Source organism: Colletotrichum acutatum (assembly GCF_030867785.1).
Source record: "Colletotrichum acutatum strain CBS 112980 chromosome Unknown BDZ83scaffold_104, whole genome shotgun sequence".
NCBI classification, from domain to species: domain Eukaryota; kingdom Fungi; phylum Ascomycota; class Sordariomycetes; order Glomerellales; family Glomerellaceae; genus Colletotrichum; species Colletotrichum acutatum.
In genome coordinates, this window is record NW_026849098.1 from 135,773 (window position 1) to 149,744 (window position 13,972).

General features: G+C 50.4%; 5 protein-coding genes across 5 annotated transcripts; 1 reads left to right on the forward strand and 4 right to left on the reverse strand.

Annotated features, from left to right (window-relative positions):
* Positions 1–92: 92 nt before the first annotated feature.
* Positions 93–1,226, reverse strand: BDZ83DRAFT_655159 (zinc-binding oxidoreductase; the record flags this gene model as incomplete). Its single annotated transcript, XM_060510782.1, has 2 exons — positions 93–147; positions 289–1,226. The coding sequence occupies 2 exons, from the start codon at positions 1,224–1,226 to the stop codon at positions 93–95; spliced, it is 993 nt and encodes a 330-aa protein (XP_060361108.1).
* Positions 1,227–2,143: 917 nt separating this feature from the next.
* Positions 2,144–3,739, forward strand: BDZ83DRAFT_706913 (carbohydrate esterase family 1 protein). Its single transcript, XM_060511535.1, has 2 exons — positions 2,144–2,815; positions 2,869–3,739. The coding sequence occupies exons 1-2, from the start codon at positions 2,468–2,470 to the stop codon at positions 3,502–3,504; spliced, it is 984 nt and encodes a 327-aa protein (XP_060361109.1). The 5' UTR covers positions 2,144–2,467; the 3' UTR covers positions 3,505–3,739.
* On the reverse strand, positions 3,628–5,337 carry BDZ83DRAFT_706916 (uncharacterized protein; the record flags this gene model as incomplete). Its single annotated transcript, XM_060511536.1, has 3 exons — positions 5,128–5,337; positions 4,907–5,076; positions 3,628–4,852 (listed from the first exon to the last, which is right to left on the reverse strand). Exons 1-3 carry the CDS (start codon positions 5,194–5,196, stop codon positions 3,628–3,630), a joined length of 1,464 nt encoding a protein of 487 aa, XP_060361110.1. The 5' UTR covers positions 5,197–5,337.
* Positions 5,338–5,607: 270 nt separating this feature from the next.
* On the reverse strand, positions 5,608–9,363 carry BDZ83DRAFT_760401 (glycoside hydrolase superfamily; the record flags this gene model as incomplete). The annotated part of the gene is made up of 6 exons (XM_060515163.1): positions 5,608–6,088; positions 6,153–7,923; positions 7,974–8,082; positions 8,140–8,269; positions 8,324–9,027; positions 9,281–9,363. 6 exons carry the CDS (start codon positions 9,361–9,363, stop codon positions 5,871–5,873), a joined length of 3,015 nt encoding a protein of 1,004 aa, XP_060361111.1. The 3' UTR covers positions 5,608–5,870.
* Positions 9,364–10,832: 1,469 nt separating this feature from the next.
* BDZ83DRAFT_586202 (uncharacterized protein) lies at positions 10,833–13,573 on the reverse strand (the record flags this gene model as incomplete). Its single annotated transcript, XM_060505923.1, has 3 exons — positions 10,833–12,148; positions 12,204–13,019; positions 13,078–13,573. The coding sequence occupies 3 exons, from the start codon at positions 13,571–13,573 to the stop codon at positions 10,833–10,835; spliced, it is 2,628 nt and encodes an 875-aa protein (XP_060361112.1).
* Positions 13,574–13,972: the final 399 nt, after the last annotated feature.

Genomic DNA, 13,972 nt, shown 5'->3' on the forward strand with positions numbered 1-13,972 from the left:
ATCCGAGGGGTGGAATAGAGCCATGGGCACTTTTATGGACTGCAAAATACGCAAACAATGCGGAGACATCGAAGCTCAATTCACTCGAATCTTCAAATCGACTGAGCATAGGTAGTTGTTACCCCGCGACGGAAGTACCACTTGGGCCTACACATCAAGTACATTGGGATGTATTTGATCACTCAATTCGAACTCCTGCTACCTATGGAAGTCGCAACTTGCACAACAATTTTGCCCTTGGCATGTCCATCCCGTAACCTCCTATAAGCGTCCGGCACCTGGTCGAACCTGAACGTTGAATCAATCACCGCCTTGGCCTCTCCCTTGCCCATCAACCCGCCAATTCGTCGGAAGAAGTCCGTGCTGTTCTGCATTCGCACGAAATAAAATTGCTGTCCGCCCAGAATCTTTGGGCATATCATCTTGCTCAACATTGAGAACGATCCTGAAAGTGTGAGACTTTCTCCGACACCCACCATGACAAAAGTTCCACCAGGCTTCAAGATAGCGCTGCTGCTGTCATACAGCTCGGGACTGTTGCCCACGTTGTCAATGACGAGATCAAAGGTCCTTCCCCGATTTTTCAACTTTGATACGATGTCATCCTTCTTATAGTCAATGACTTCATCCGCGCCAAGCTCTCGGCAGAGCTCGATGTTCTTCGTGGAGCACGTCGTGACGACCTGAACGCCTAAGGCTTTTGCCAGTTGGATAGCCCAAGTGCCTGTACCGCCGCTCCCTCCGTTGATTAATACCTTGCCGCCAGGTTGTAGTGTACCCGGTAACAGAGACTGCCAGGCTGTTGTCGCTGCCGTGCCAACCGCTGCGCCGTGATCAGGGTCTATGCCATCCGGGAGGGGTGTGCAGTGAGTTCCTGAGATGACAATGTACTCTGCCAACGTACCCTTCTGGCCAACGCCAGCATATCCGCCGAATACAAGTTGTCCGACTTGAAAGCTGGAATTTGTGGGATGTGTGGCTACAACGCGGCCGCAGAAGTCCATGGCAGGCGTAGCGGGGCGTGCGACCATGAGACGTCCGATGAGAGTTGACTCGGGGACTTTGTAATCTGCTGGGTTGAGCGATGCGCTGATGACTTCGACAAGGAGCTCATCTTTACCCAAAGCTGAGGAGCTTGGCATGGGCGCTGATTTGTTGAGAACAAGAGAATCCTCGAGCTTGCCGTCGATGACAGAATATTGCCAAGCTTTCATGGTGTCACCCATGATCAGTCGCGTCGGTCTCTGCCGTCGAGTTGAGAAATATTTAATGCTGGGTTGGCTGCTCGAGTAGAGTTTGAATTAATTAATTCAAAAAGCTTAAACATCACCAGATATTTATATGTCCATCACCTTGTAGTAAATTTGACAATGGACCTTTGTCAATTGCTCAACTCCGCGCATTTCTGGGCTGAATTGGCGTTGCGGAGCGTTTTTTTTTTTTTTTTTTTTTTTTTTCCAGGTACAGACGCTGAATCCGGTAAAAGTGACCCGGCATTTGGCAATTCGTCCGAATTAAGCTTATGTTCCCGATATGTGCCCGAATGTGTTTAGATGATTAAAATCGTCGGTGGATCCATAAGCATTTGAAAATCTTCTAGTGTATTACTGAAACAAAATAAAGCGTCAATTGCGTACGGAGCAACTGCTTCTCCTTCTTTGTGTGTTTGGACTTGCGCTGGCAGAGCGGCTTGGTCCCTGTGAAGATATAGAGCCGAAACGCGCAGGCCAATTCAGGTCACTGAGAACCAGACGTCATACCTATTCAAGCAACGAACAATGGCTTTTTCAAACGACCATAAATGAATAGACCAATTCCAGTGTGATCAGTCGGAAAGATTTCTGAGGTGAACGTAGCAGTTGTTCCGTCATTACCCGACCTGCTCAGCATGCTGACAACGCGGGACTACATGAATACGGTAGGAGCGTAATTAAACCCAGTGTCCATCAACCGTAGAGTGTGGCTTTATGGAAGTATGCCGTATTCCCGAGTTCGTCCGTTGATTTGAGATCCGAATCGCGTGCGGGCGGGGAATAATAAGGTTTCTTCTGCATCCTTCGCGGTCAAATCCCGGGGGGCTGAGGTTTTCTCCGGTGGACAAGCCCAGCAAACGCGCGACCATGTGCCCTGCAGAGGAATCATTCTCCAATTTGGGAGTGTCTCCTAGGGGAGTTAAGCCGGTGCCTAGCGATCCTTTAGGGAAACGTGCTTACGCCTGGCGACGATCACCCCGTGTTCTCGTAATTTCTGTCGGCACATCGTGAGACCCGGGAGGCTTTAGTGAGAATTAGGCCCGGGTAGCGCTGATCCTACTCCGGCTGCTGTGATCCGCGATTGCGGATATATTTCGTAGAGGTTCTCACGACGAATCACGGGTTATCCTAATTTGGGTGTCTGTCTACGAAGTAAGGTTTCTTCTTCCGCCTTCCAGTTCGATATCGGTCCATCTTTCAGGACAGACTTCATCATGGTTTCTTCACGCTTTCTGACGCTGGCCCTCAGCGCGTCGGCATCTGTTGCGACAGCTTTGACGACACCAGCAAGGAGTGAGACCGCATCTGCTCAATGCACCAAGACCCTACCACAGGGGCGTGCACCTGGGAACGAGTACAAAATTCCTTACACCGACAAAGAAGGAAGATCCCGAGACTATCTCCTGTTCTTACCACCGAAATACTCCACGAAGTCCAATAACCCGATCATATTCTCCTACCACGGTGGAACTAGAACACCAGAGTCTCAGCGAGATCTCGACCGCCTGGAAACGCCATACTTCAATACTGATCACATCGTTGTCTATCTACGCGGATACGAGGTAAGCAACTTTTGTTGGAGAAGCTCACGAAAGCATCTGACATGGTTTTCAAGGAACGATGGGAAGGCACTCCTAATATCACCAAGAGAAATGACATTGAGTACACCAGCAATGTATTGGACGACCTCGAGAAGACATATTGCATCGATACGAACCGTGTTTTCATGACCGGCAAATCCAACGGCGGCGGCTTTGTCAACTATGCTGCCTGCCACAAAGAACTCTCAACGCGCTTTGCTGCTTTTGCGCCCGTCTCTGGCTCTTATTACATCGAGGGTGCAGAGGGTTGCAATCCCAAGACCGTCGATATCCCGTGCAACCCCGGAAGGTCCAACATACCTCTCATTGAGTTTCACGGTGGAATCGATGGAACTATTCCCTACCAAGGCAATCCTAGCCGCCGCGGCGCTTGCTTGCCTGATGTCTTTCACTGGGTAACTGAATGGGCTGTTCGTGATGGCCTCGACGAAAAGGCGTGCGAGAAGAATATCACCTCTCGTGCACAGATGTATCGCTGGGGATCAGGTGATATGAAGGGTCTCGTCACCCACGTCTACGAGCACGATGTTGATCATAGCTGGCCGTACACTGGGGTGAATGCCGACAACAAGGAGCACGGAGATGGTCCGGCATCCTACAATGCGTCTTCGTATATCATGGACTTCTTCAGCAAACATATCCTGGCTTGAGATTAACAGCGCCCATACTGCGATCAGCTAGAACTGCATCTAGAACTGCATCATAATAATGATAATGTCACATCTCAAATAGCAGCTGCCTCAAAATGTGCAAATCCCATTTCATCAATGCTATTATCCTCCATCGCCACCTCCACCTCCTCCACCACCGCCGTCACCGCCGCATCCTCCGTCCCCGCCGCCGCCGCCGCCACCGCCGCCACCATCCCCTCCACCGCAATCACCACTATCGAAAGAGACATAGACTCCGTCGAAGACGAAATACTCGCCCTTTGTGCGTCTCTTTCTCTTCCTGATAGGATTAGTACCACCGAGCACGAACTTTGCCTTGATTTTGGCAGGATGACCAGGTTGAACAGCTGCCGCATCGGGAACGTAGCCGTCTCCTCCCAAATTATCCATGACGGGATCTTTGGGACAGTCCTTGCTATAATTCTTCGCCCATTCGTTCCTCGTGTCGTGCAAAAATAGTTGTGCTGCAGCGGCCGACGTGACATGCTCATAGTCAATGAGCCTCCTGGCGACGCTAAAGCTCCACACCCAGTAAGAGCCTGGGTAAAGCCGATGTGTATGCCAAAGAAGATCGATAGCTAAGGTTGGGGGTACAATGCAGTGGCTTCTCAACAGGTGGGTTCCTGACTTGGACCGAAAGATTGTGTCCATGTCGTATTCCACTGGGCGTGAGGTGAAGGTTCCTGCGGCAGGCCTTCCAAGCAACTTGATGAACTGTTCGTAATCGCCAATTGAGCGGCCGAGACTCGCGGCAAACGAAGCATCGCCCTCTTTTGCTTGAATGACCGTCTTCCAAAATGGAATCTGACTGTTCAAGGTCTCTCGCAGGTCGTCGAGAGTGGGCCAGGGTGTCAACTGACACAATTCTCCGTCCCGGCTGTGTAGGTTGTGCTTGAGACAGACGTCTTGTCTCTTCCCGATCCTCAAATCCGTCCACTCGGACAATTTCCATTCTCTCTTCCCCATAATGGTACAATAGGCTAGCTGGTCAACATCGTGCATCATGATCGCCGGGTCAGCTTTGATATGCATACACGGTTGCTTGTTCGAAAAACGTGACAGCAGCTTCGACTTTCGCTCGGGTTGCCATGGCGGGTACCGCCACAGTTGGAAAGGCAGCTTGTGACTGTCATCTCTCATATTATAGAGCCCCCATTTCTTCTGGGCCTTTTTGTCGGACCATGTGCCAGAGTTATAGAGGTCTAGTAGGCGCTTCACTGGGAAGTGATGATGGTTTAAGCCGTAGTCGCGATACCCTCCATCCCAAAGATACCGGTGGAATTTGCCTGGCGATAGGAGATGGCAGTACCATATGATGGCAACATCCCTACCGAGTAATCTCAGTCAACACGTTGAATTGAGTTTAAAAATGGGAACTTACCAAGGGGGTGGATAGTCATGCGGCGCAACACCAGTTCTGCGCAGGTAGCGGATGTAATTCACATAGCGCCACTCTGAATAAGCTAGAGCTTCATCGTGAATACCGCCAGCATTATCATGTTTGAAGTGCGGTATGAGTTTCAGGAAAATCTCAATGAGCTGGATATGGTTCTACACAGTCGTCAAGATCAGACCATCCCTTGAAAACTGAAGGTCACTTACTGCTGCGGCAAGTTGAAGTGAATTGTTGACTCTCTCCTTTGGCCAAGGGTCTTCAAATACGGGCGGCATATTGCAGTTCTGTTTGTTAATAGGGTTCGCCGGGCTTCATCAGACGTCGTTGATGGGACATGGACGATAGTCGGGCATTTATCTTTCATCAAGAGCTGAAATGCAAGGGTCACGCATAACATCTTAGGAACTGCCTGCCAAGTCGCTTGTGAACCTTGACAGCGGCGCATATTCCGCGCCGCCAAGCCCGGATTTACCTAGTCGCAGCACTCAATGCCACAGGGCCGAGGCTGCGGTAAGAGAATCTGGTTTAGCGCTCCAGAGGCCGATGGTATGCACACCGCCCGAGAGAGGAGGTTCGAGGTCATGCGTGAATTGATTGACATGCCCTGAAAGGGCGCGCAAGGCAGATTCGGTCGCCCTGTTTTACGTCCGTTCCCCGGAGCCGGTTGGTGTCTTGAATGTGTGCGGTTGACAACGGCTGCGCCTCGACACCAAATGCACCTGCTTTCAGCCCGTCGATCATTTCCATAGCAGTTGATGGCCACGATTTATTTCGCGACATAAGTTCTGTGCCTCATTTGAAGATTTCCGAAGAAGCCGAGATGCTAATTGAACTCTCCAACACTGCCCTATCGAAGGATATTACTCCAGAGACCGCGATGACAGGCTGATAGAGGACGGAAATAATATACACTGAAATGAAAAGTTGGCGCTCTCCAAAGAAGATCTCTCTAGTACGCCCGAATTCTCTCTACCCACGACGGCTGAGTTGTCTGCCCAGGCTTTCGGTAGCCTGACTGGACGATATGGTCCGCTGCCAACTCAAATCCTTCGAGATGTGCGCCCGATCTATCCAAAGCCCAAAGAGTGAGTGCTACGGTGTTGTTGCCGTTGTAGTTGAGAATGCCCTCTGGAACAGGGAAGCGCGTTTGCGGGCCAAGGTAGTTGACTGCATGGGCATTAGATTTATGGCAATGATATCAAAAGCGGACAGCATCAAGACTCTCACTCACCGTATTTGCCAAATTGATACCCGTTGACGAAAAGCTGCGCACGGAAGAGGCTCGGCTCTCCACTCGAAGCCGTCACATTCGAGATGACAAAACTCAAAGGGATGTCGTAGCCGATTGGCATATACAAGGGGAACTCCGTCTTATAAAAGGCCACACCAGCTGTCTTGGTGCCTTCATATGGTGTTACCGAAGCCCAGTCAGACGAGGGAGCCCCTGGAAGATGATAGCCTTGTCGTTCGGCATAGAATGCACCTTCATTTAATGGACCACGCGTCTTGTCAATGTAGCTTTCGGCTCCAAAATTCCCGGTGAGCTTCCATTTCACGTCGGACTGCTGATGACCACCAAGTGAAAAGTCAACAATACCGCGTGGGAGCTTCATCCAGTCGGACCGCGCCCAGAAGTTCATGCTCATCCCCATATGGTCAACGACGACGGTGAAGACTGAAGGACCAACGAGTTTCAGACTGGTCAGATCAAAGACTTGCGTTGAGTTGGCAGTATGAGAATCTCCGGCAAAGGACCCAAGGAAAGTCTCGTTGACCCAGACAGAGTGGCTGTAAGCAAACCCGCCTGCTGTTGTCACGTTGAAGAAAGACTCGTTACCAGTCGCAGTGAAGTGGCCTCGGTAGATGAGTGAGCCGCCATGGAACCCATAATCACTGCAGTAGAGCGATGTTGGTGTTGTCAAATTGCGAGGGTTGTTGCTTTGCTCTAGCGTTGCTTCGGTCCAGGCGGAATCGTCGTAGCTGTTGGAGACCTCTGGGAGTGAATCGAGTGAACGCCATTCTAATTTGGAGAAGACCGGGAGGTTGAAGGCCGAACTCTCGAAGACGAGCTCAGCTTGGAGTCTGCCATACTTCCACTGGGCGTTCGGAAGGGAGCGGCCATTGAAGCTAATTGAGGTGTTCGGAGGGACCCCGCCCAGGATTTCAAGAGTTGTAGTAGCGTTGATGTCTCCCGTCAAATGGAGAACACGATCGGCAAAAGTTGCATTCCGCAGTAGATAAGGTCCCTTGGCGATGATTGACGACTTCCCTAGAGTGGGCTTGATCAATCCATCGTCAGCATCGGGAAGGTCGAGGACCCAATGTCGGTAGGCGTCGTTGCGCCACAAGAGGTGAATCTCGACGTTCTCGAAATGTACAACCTGTCTTTCCTCTTGAACCAGCCAGTGAATAGCTCTGAAGCTGCCGAAAGTGCGCGTCGTGGCGTTGCTGCCTTCGAAATGCGGCTTTCCGAGGGAAGATGGCACAGCGAACTCGTGCTCTTCGCCATCACCTCCATACAAGATGAGCAATGTTTTGCCTCCGTAGGTTTTCCAGGTGAATATCTCCGCCGACGAGTAGATCAATTTAGTGCCACCAACATCGTGATCCGTGACGTGGATCTTGGAGTCTCGCCCATGTATAGACAAATCTCCGCCCAGCAAAGGGATAGAGATATTGCCGGCAGACGTCGGCACATTGAGTTTGTAGGACGTGCGGTTGAGGGAGGTGTAATCGGTATGGCGCACCACGTAGAAACGAGTCTTGTCCCCTACGATGGGGACGACGCGTAGGTTTGGGGTGCTGACAAAATCGGTCGACGTGGCGTTTTGGGGGATGGCTGTGAGATAGGCCTCGGAAGCACGCAGGAAATGTGCTTCAATCTTGGCCTCGCTATATTTCTCCCGGTCGATCCCACGGTTTTCTCTGATAGATGCACCGTGATCGTAGGACGTGTAGCCCTCTGAGTGACCCATGTTGCCCCAGTTTGTCCCGCCGTACGTCTGTTCACCAAGTTGGTAATGAGCTCATATAAGAAAGGGGGAAAACATACCATGTAGAGGTTGAGTATCTTGACGGAGCGCGACACGAGCTCTTTCACGAAAACGCGGGTGAAGTCCTGATTGATCTTCGCAGCGCACTTGTCCAGACCAGCGCCTCCCCTTGAACCAGTCAGCACAAATATTGACGGGAGGTACTATATTATAGCATGGACCTACCATGGATCGGGAGCACCTCCCTGATACTCCAATACGGCGTAAGGGCTGCTTGGGCTCTGCTGCAGATGATTCTGGTACGTATACGTCAGGCTCAGCGGAGTGAGATCATTCCAGTCCGTGGGATTATCGCCTAGATACACATACAATCAGAAAATATGACTGGTGCGGTCATTGGAGTACTTACATCCTCTGTAGAAAGGATAAGCATCATGCGCGTAGATGTCCAACTCTCCTTTCCCGGTTCCAGGTGCCCAGTTGCCCAGAGGCACGGCGTCATTGCCAATCAAAGGGACTTCAATGCCATTTCGTCGAAATTGGTCTTCCATGAACACCATGTAATTTGGGTCCAACAGCTTGGTCGACTCAACCGGGTTGGCAGTTCCGACCGCTAGACTGTACTCGTTTTCCGGCTGAACCAGAATGATGGGTCCACCTTTAGTTATTTGGGCAGCCGAGATGACGCGGAGGACGCTTGAGATATAGCTCTCAGTTGCGTTGGTGTAGTCCGGAGCCATTGATCTCAATTCTCCTTTGTTGCGCTGTAACCAGCCGGGAAACCCGCCCCCAGAGAGCTCAGAGTTGATGTAAAGTCCAGGCCGTGCGATGAGATATAGTCCAGCCTCGACGGCAGCGTCGATAAAAGGTTGAAGATCAAACACACTGTCCATGCGTACCTCACCTGGTTTGCCCTCGAGCAAGGCCCAGTTGACGTAGAATGATACCGCGTTGTAACCTAACGCCTTAATCTTCTGTAGCACGTCTAGCCATAGGCCTGGCGAAGGAATACGCCAGGGGTGAAATTCACCAGACAGGATGATGATACGCTCTCCTCGAATGAAGAGTGAGTGTTCATCCCATCTGACTAGATCTTGAGTGACATTGAGGGACCTAACATGAGATTCGCTGAGGACAGCATTTGTGGTCGGTAGAAAGAAGAGGCTAGAAAAAGCCAATAAAGAAGAAAGCTTCATCTCGATCTCTCAATTGGAATTAAATTTGGTGCATTCGGATGGGAGAAACAGATTTGGTTGAAACGGGAACACGCCTTATATTTCTACTCCTCCCAAATCTCTGCGAACAAGATAAGTAGACATATTCTCGATAGTAGTAGCCTGAATGTCCAGCTATATGACCAAGCTACGTCGACTCGTCCAAAGCATTCAACATGTATTCTCGCTTTCGCTTTAAATATTGCGGGGCATTGACAAAACGTCTTTGCTCCATGTCCCATGGTGTTCAAATCAATATTCAACAGGCCGAGCTTATTGTGGCCCCTAAGCATAACATCCTTCCCGATGCGATATACTCTGCTCGCATAGGAGCGGATATGGCGTAGCAGGCTCAAAACTTCCCCGATATAGCGAGGCCTGGATCTCTGAGCCACACCTCAAGCACGGCGCGGCATTGCCAGCAGATCCATTATGTACTCTACGCCACTTTGAGATGACCATATAAAGCACTAGAGAACAAGAGTGAAGTACCGACGACGCAAAGTTCGCCATCTCATACGCGTATTCGTACAATTGGAGGCAAAGTTGCATGTACAGAGTTCCAGTCCCAGGATCAACGTAGCATAGAATGGAATTACGAGGACATGCATAAACCGTGGAATCAAGAAATCGATAGACTCAACGTTTCCTAGAAGATTGTGTCAATTTCAGGGCCATTTTGAGAGAGCAAACTTCTGAGAATATCGTGGCGTAACTTGGCGGACCTGGCTAATCCCTTGGCTTTTTCTCAACTCCTTATAACCATCTTGAGATGAGCGGACCGGCAGTTCTATCCAGCCCCGCTTCTGACCCGAAGAATACGGGATCGTGCCGGAACTTTTCCAAGATTTCCGTTCTCCCGGAAGTCCATCAAGAACCTCTACATCACAATACATGTTGAACTTGAGCTAGGTAGCAACCGGCCTCAACGTCGTGGCTGGGATAATTGACGTCTTAGTCAAACACACGTACTGCTGGCAGTCTGATTGGCTGGGATGTCGAAGCGGGGTAGAATCCACGTATAGAAATGGGATACGGCAACTTTCTCGTAACATAGTATTCTCGCCCAACGCTGTGCCGATCCTGGGCTCTCTTGGCCGAATGCTAGTGAGCTGTTATTCTGGTCAACTCCGCCACGAGCCTCGGTATACTTACTTAAGCAGCTGACTGGAGGCCGATCTTGCTGGCACAGCGTCCCAGGAGTAACCGTACTTCCAATACCTTGCATATTTCCACGCATGGTTATCCCAAGCTGTCTAGATCAGACAGCACGGTGTCTTGGCTCTACCGCGAGGCCATACGCGAACCAGATCCTTGGCAGCAGGTCGTATGACCTGTCACAGGCTGTGCATATGCCCAGAGCATGAGTTCATAGAGGAACGAACTAAGCAGGGATTTATTTATCTACCACATTTGGTCTGGATATCTTGCACAACGGCAACTAAGAACACTCCTGAGAATCGCTTTGAGATGCATCAACCACGTGATATAATAACTTAGCTCTGACACAACGAGGAAATGATGTTGTTGCATGATTTGTTCACCCAACATCGAAAAGAATCTCAGATACATTCGTCCTATCACTGCATATATCTAATGGTTGACTAAAGACTGACGCTTCTCGGGCCATCTAGCACCTGATCGAAGTCTTTGTGCATTGCTCTCGCATGTTCGCTACATATTTCCTTACCCAAGCACTGCGGCCTAAGCTTTCAGATGGAACATCTCAAAAGGCACAACCGTTACAACACCAACCAATCCATTGTCGGTCTTGGGGAGAGCGGTGAATGCCGAAAACTCTCGACCAGAGCTCCTAATCTCGGGTAGGATACTTCGAAGGTAATTCCACATCGTACCCGGGATAACGGCGACAATCTGGTTGTTTCCTTTCATCAGGTACGGCGTGGCATCGGCAATAGGGTTGGTCAAGTCTAGAGGAGGCAATCTGGCGCCATTGACGTAGACCGTGATCGCATCTAACACGGGCGGAAACTTGATGTAGGCACCAAAAGACGCGTCGTGAGCACTGCCGATCGTCAAGGCTGGCGGCCAGGTGAAATTCGTGTAGTAGTAGCCAACTCCAGACGTGTTCGTTGCGGTGGGAAGATCAACCCATGAGACTAGCTCATCGAGTTGGTGGGTCGTGTTGCTCTTGATAGCTGTGATGGTTGCATCGCTGAAGTTTTCTGGAGCCTCCCAATGCTCAAGAACCAGAGTCCACGGCCCCAACTCGAAGGATTCAGGAGCTTGGCTGACATAAGTGTTTTCGGTGCCAGTCGACAATCTGACGAGTGCCGGATCTGAAGACGCAGCGACGTGTATTGCAAAGCCATCGGTCAGTGCTGCGTAGCCAACAATGTTGGATGAAACATCGGCAGCATGAGTGGCTGGAGTCGCAGTGCCATGGACTGCTTCAGCAACGAAAGCAATGACCTTTGTTTGGTTTCCTGCGAGTTCAAGCGGGATAATTGTCGTAGATCCGTTGGTCCTATAATTGAATACCGGTTGACGCGCTCCCGTCCAGAGATCGAAGAAATAGGGAATGCTCTGTGACTGGACTACCACCTCCCCAGTCGCTGCTTCCAAGTCACCAAGTATGTAGGCGTAGGCGATGCCACTTTCTTCGTCTTCTCTCCATGTCGAATACCACGTGCCGTTGGTTCTCACCCCAACTCGTGGCTTCAAATTCAAGTCGTTCAGCTTCTGGGAGATTTCGCCCTCTGCAACATGATGTACGTTCGTGTTGTTCAGAAGCTGAATCAACGCATTGTTTGAAGAATTGTGGCCAGGATTGATCTGCGTCTCTGAAGGGTACAACCCCAGGACTGAGCCGGCCACGATGATAGGCAGCCCAGCTTTCATGAAGCTCTCTAGCTTGGAAATTGAGATTTGCGTTAGGTTTTGGGATCCGAGGATGACAATGGCTTGATAGGCTGCGTCTTGAGGTGCAAGAATACCGTCTTCAACGTATGCATGGGGAAGATCAAAGTTGTCCGGCGAAACGTACGTGTAAGACCAACCTAAGCGATGTCAGTGGCCGATTCATAACCCAATTCGGACCATAGGATCACAGACCTTCAGCAATCAAATCTGTTGGCGCGTACACCGTTCCAAAGTTTGGATCAGTAGCAGACTGTTTGTTATAGAATGCAATATCGGTACGTGGAACACCTTGTTGTTGGACATGTTGCAACCTCGACATGTAATCCAAGGCTGCTTGAAGGCCGTGATTCCAGTCTGGTCTTTTGGGCGAATAGAGGTCTGAGACGTAGAAGATAAATGCTGTGTACCCGGGCCATGTTGTTTGTGGATAGTTGCCGGTGTATGACTGCCCATGAATTACGAATTGGTTCACACCACCTGCAGCGGCACGGTTTGCAGAAAACAGCAGCTCTGGGATGGTGTAGCTATATGCTCTTCCGAAAGCCGCGCCAAGTTCGATGGAGATGATCTTTCTCCGCGCGAGGTTTGCTGGACCGGAGAATTGCCGATACCCGTCGATGTTGTCGTGCCCCTGAAGGCTTTCACACTCCGGAGCGTCAACAAATGGGATCGAAGCTTCCATGTCCATGGGTAGGTTGTAAGATGGCTGGGATGAAAGTCCTTTGACTCCCAGACTCTGAAGCCACTGTGAAAGTGTGGTGAGGTACTCTTGATAACCCGCTGCCAAAGTCTCACGATAGTCGTTGACATAACCCTGTCCCTGATCCGGTCGGTCCAAAGTACAGCGCGTAGTTCCTGGGGAGGTGCTCTGGAGATTGATGTTGTTGTTGCCGAACATGACGAGAGGCAGGTATGGCTTCAGGTCGTATGCGAACATTCCTTCGAACTTCGTTGGAAGCGAGCGGGTCCATGAAATATTTGAATGAATCTCGATGCTATCCTCCCATCCTAGAGTCATGCCAAAGTCAGCTAGCAAGACAGCCATTACGTTTAAAAGACATCATACCATGATTTCCAACCTCTCTCAAAAGTCCTTTCAGCTCGTCGGTCAGTAGATATTGGTCCCAGAAGGCCTGCACTGTCCGAGCTCCTTGGGCGCTGAAATGGTCCGCGACATACGAGCCATTGCCCCAAATGGTTTTTGTCGTATTCGATAGGAAATGGACATTCTGGTTATGAGACAACTTTTCGTAGAAAAAGAACAGCTCGTGGTCAGATCCGTTGTTCGGAGAACTAGCAGGCTTCCAGGACAGTATGCCATCTCCCGAGACACTTGAGGTAATGTCTGTGAGAGATCCATCTTGCAAAATGAGATCCTCGTAAGACACCCTCGTCACACCCGTGACCCCCGTGATATTATAAGAGATGTTCGCTCGAGATACCACGATAGCGGACACGGCAGCAACTAGCTGTCCGTCTCCCCAGCCAGGAATTGTTTTGTTGAGAAAGCCATGATTGGAGACAGCTTGACTGAAGGAGACCTGTGTAGGGAGTTCATACATAGTTTATTACGCCCCGGCTAAGCTGTTTAGGGCTCGCATGATTATCTACATATTCTCCACATTCGTTCATATCCTTGCCTCCCAGAAGCCCATACAAGTCTTGTTCGTCTCCGTATGTGTCTTTTTTAGTTTTGCATGTCGATGCTGCGGTTGCTCGTGGGGTTAGTAGCAGGCCATCTCGGAGTTGTTTCTCAAAGTGTTCGACGTCCTATCGTCGGCGGCCGAAGCTAGTCCTGCTGTCGATGGCACGAGGATGCGTGGGGGTGTCTCCGGTTAATTTGATGATGTTAGTTGCGTGTGGTTTCGCTGCTGGCTGATCTGTGCATCTAGCCTCTCCGTGCTCATGGCGAACTTGATCGTCTCTTTGACAACGTCTACGCTTGGCGACCAATCCTTAGG

Excerpts from the sequence above, each read along its gene's own strand:
- BDZ83DRAFT_706913 (XM_060511535.1), top strand. The coding sequence starts at position 2,468 with ATGGTTTCTTCACGCTTTCTGACGCTGGCCCTCAGCGCGTCGGCATCT. Across the intron at positions 2,816-2,868 it reads TCTATCTACGCGGATACGAG|GAACGATGGGAAGGCACTCC; the intron begins GTAAGCAACTTT and ends ATGGTTTTCAAG.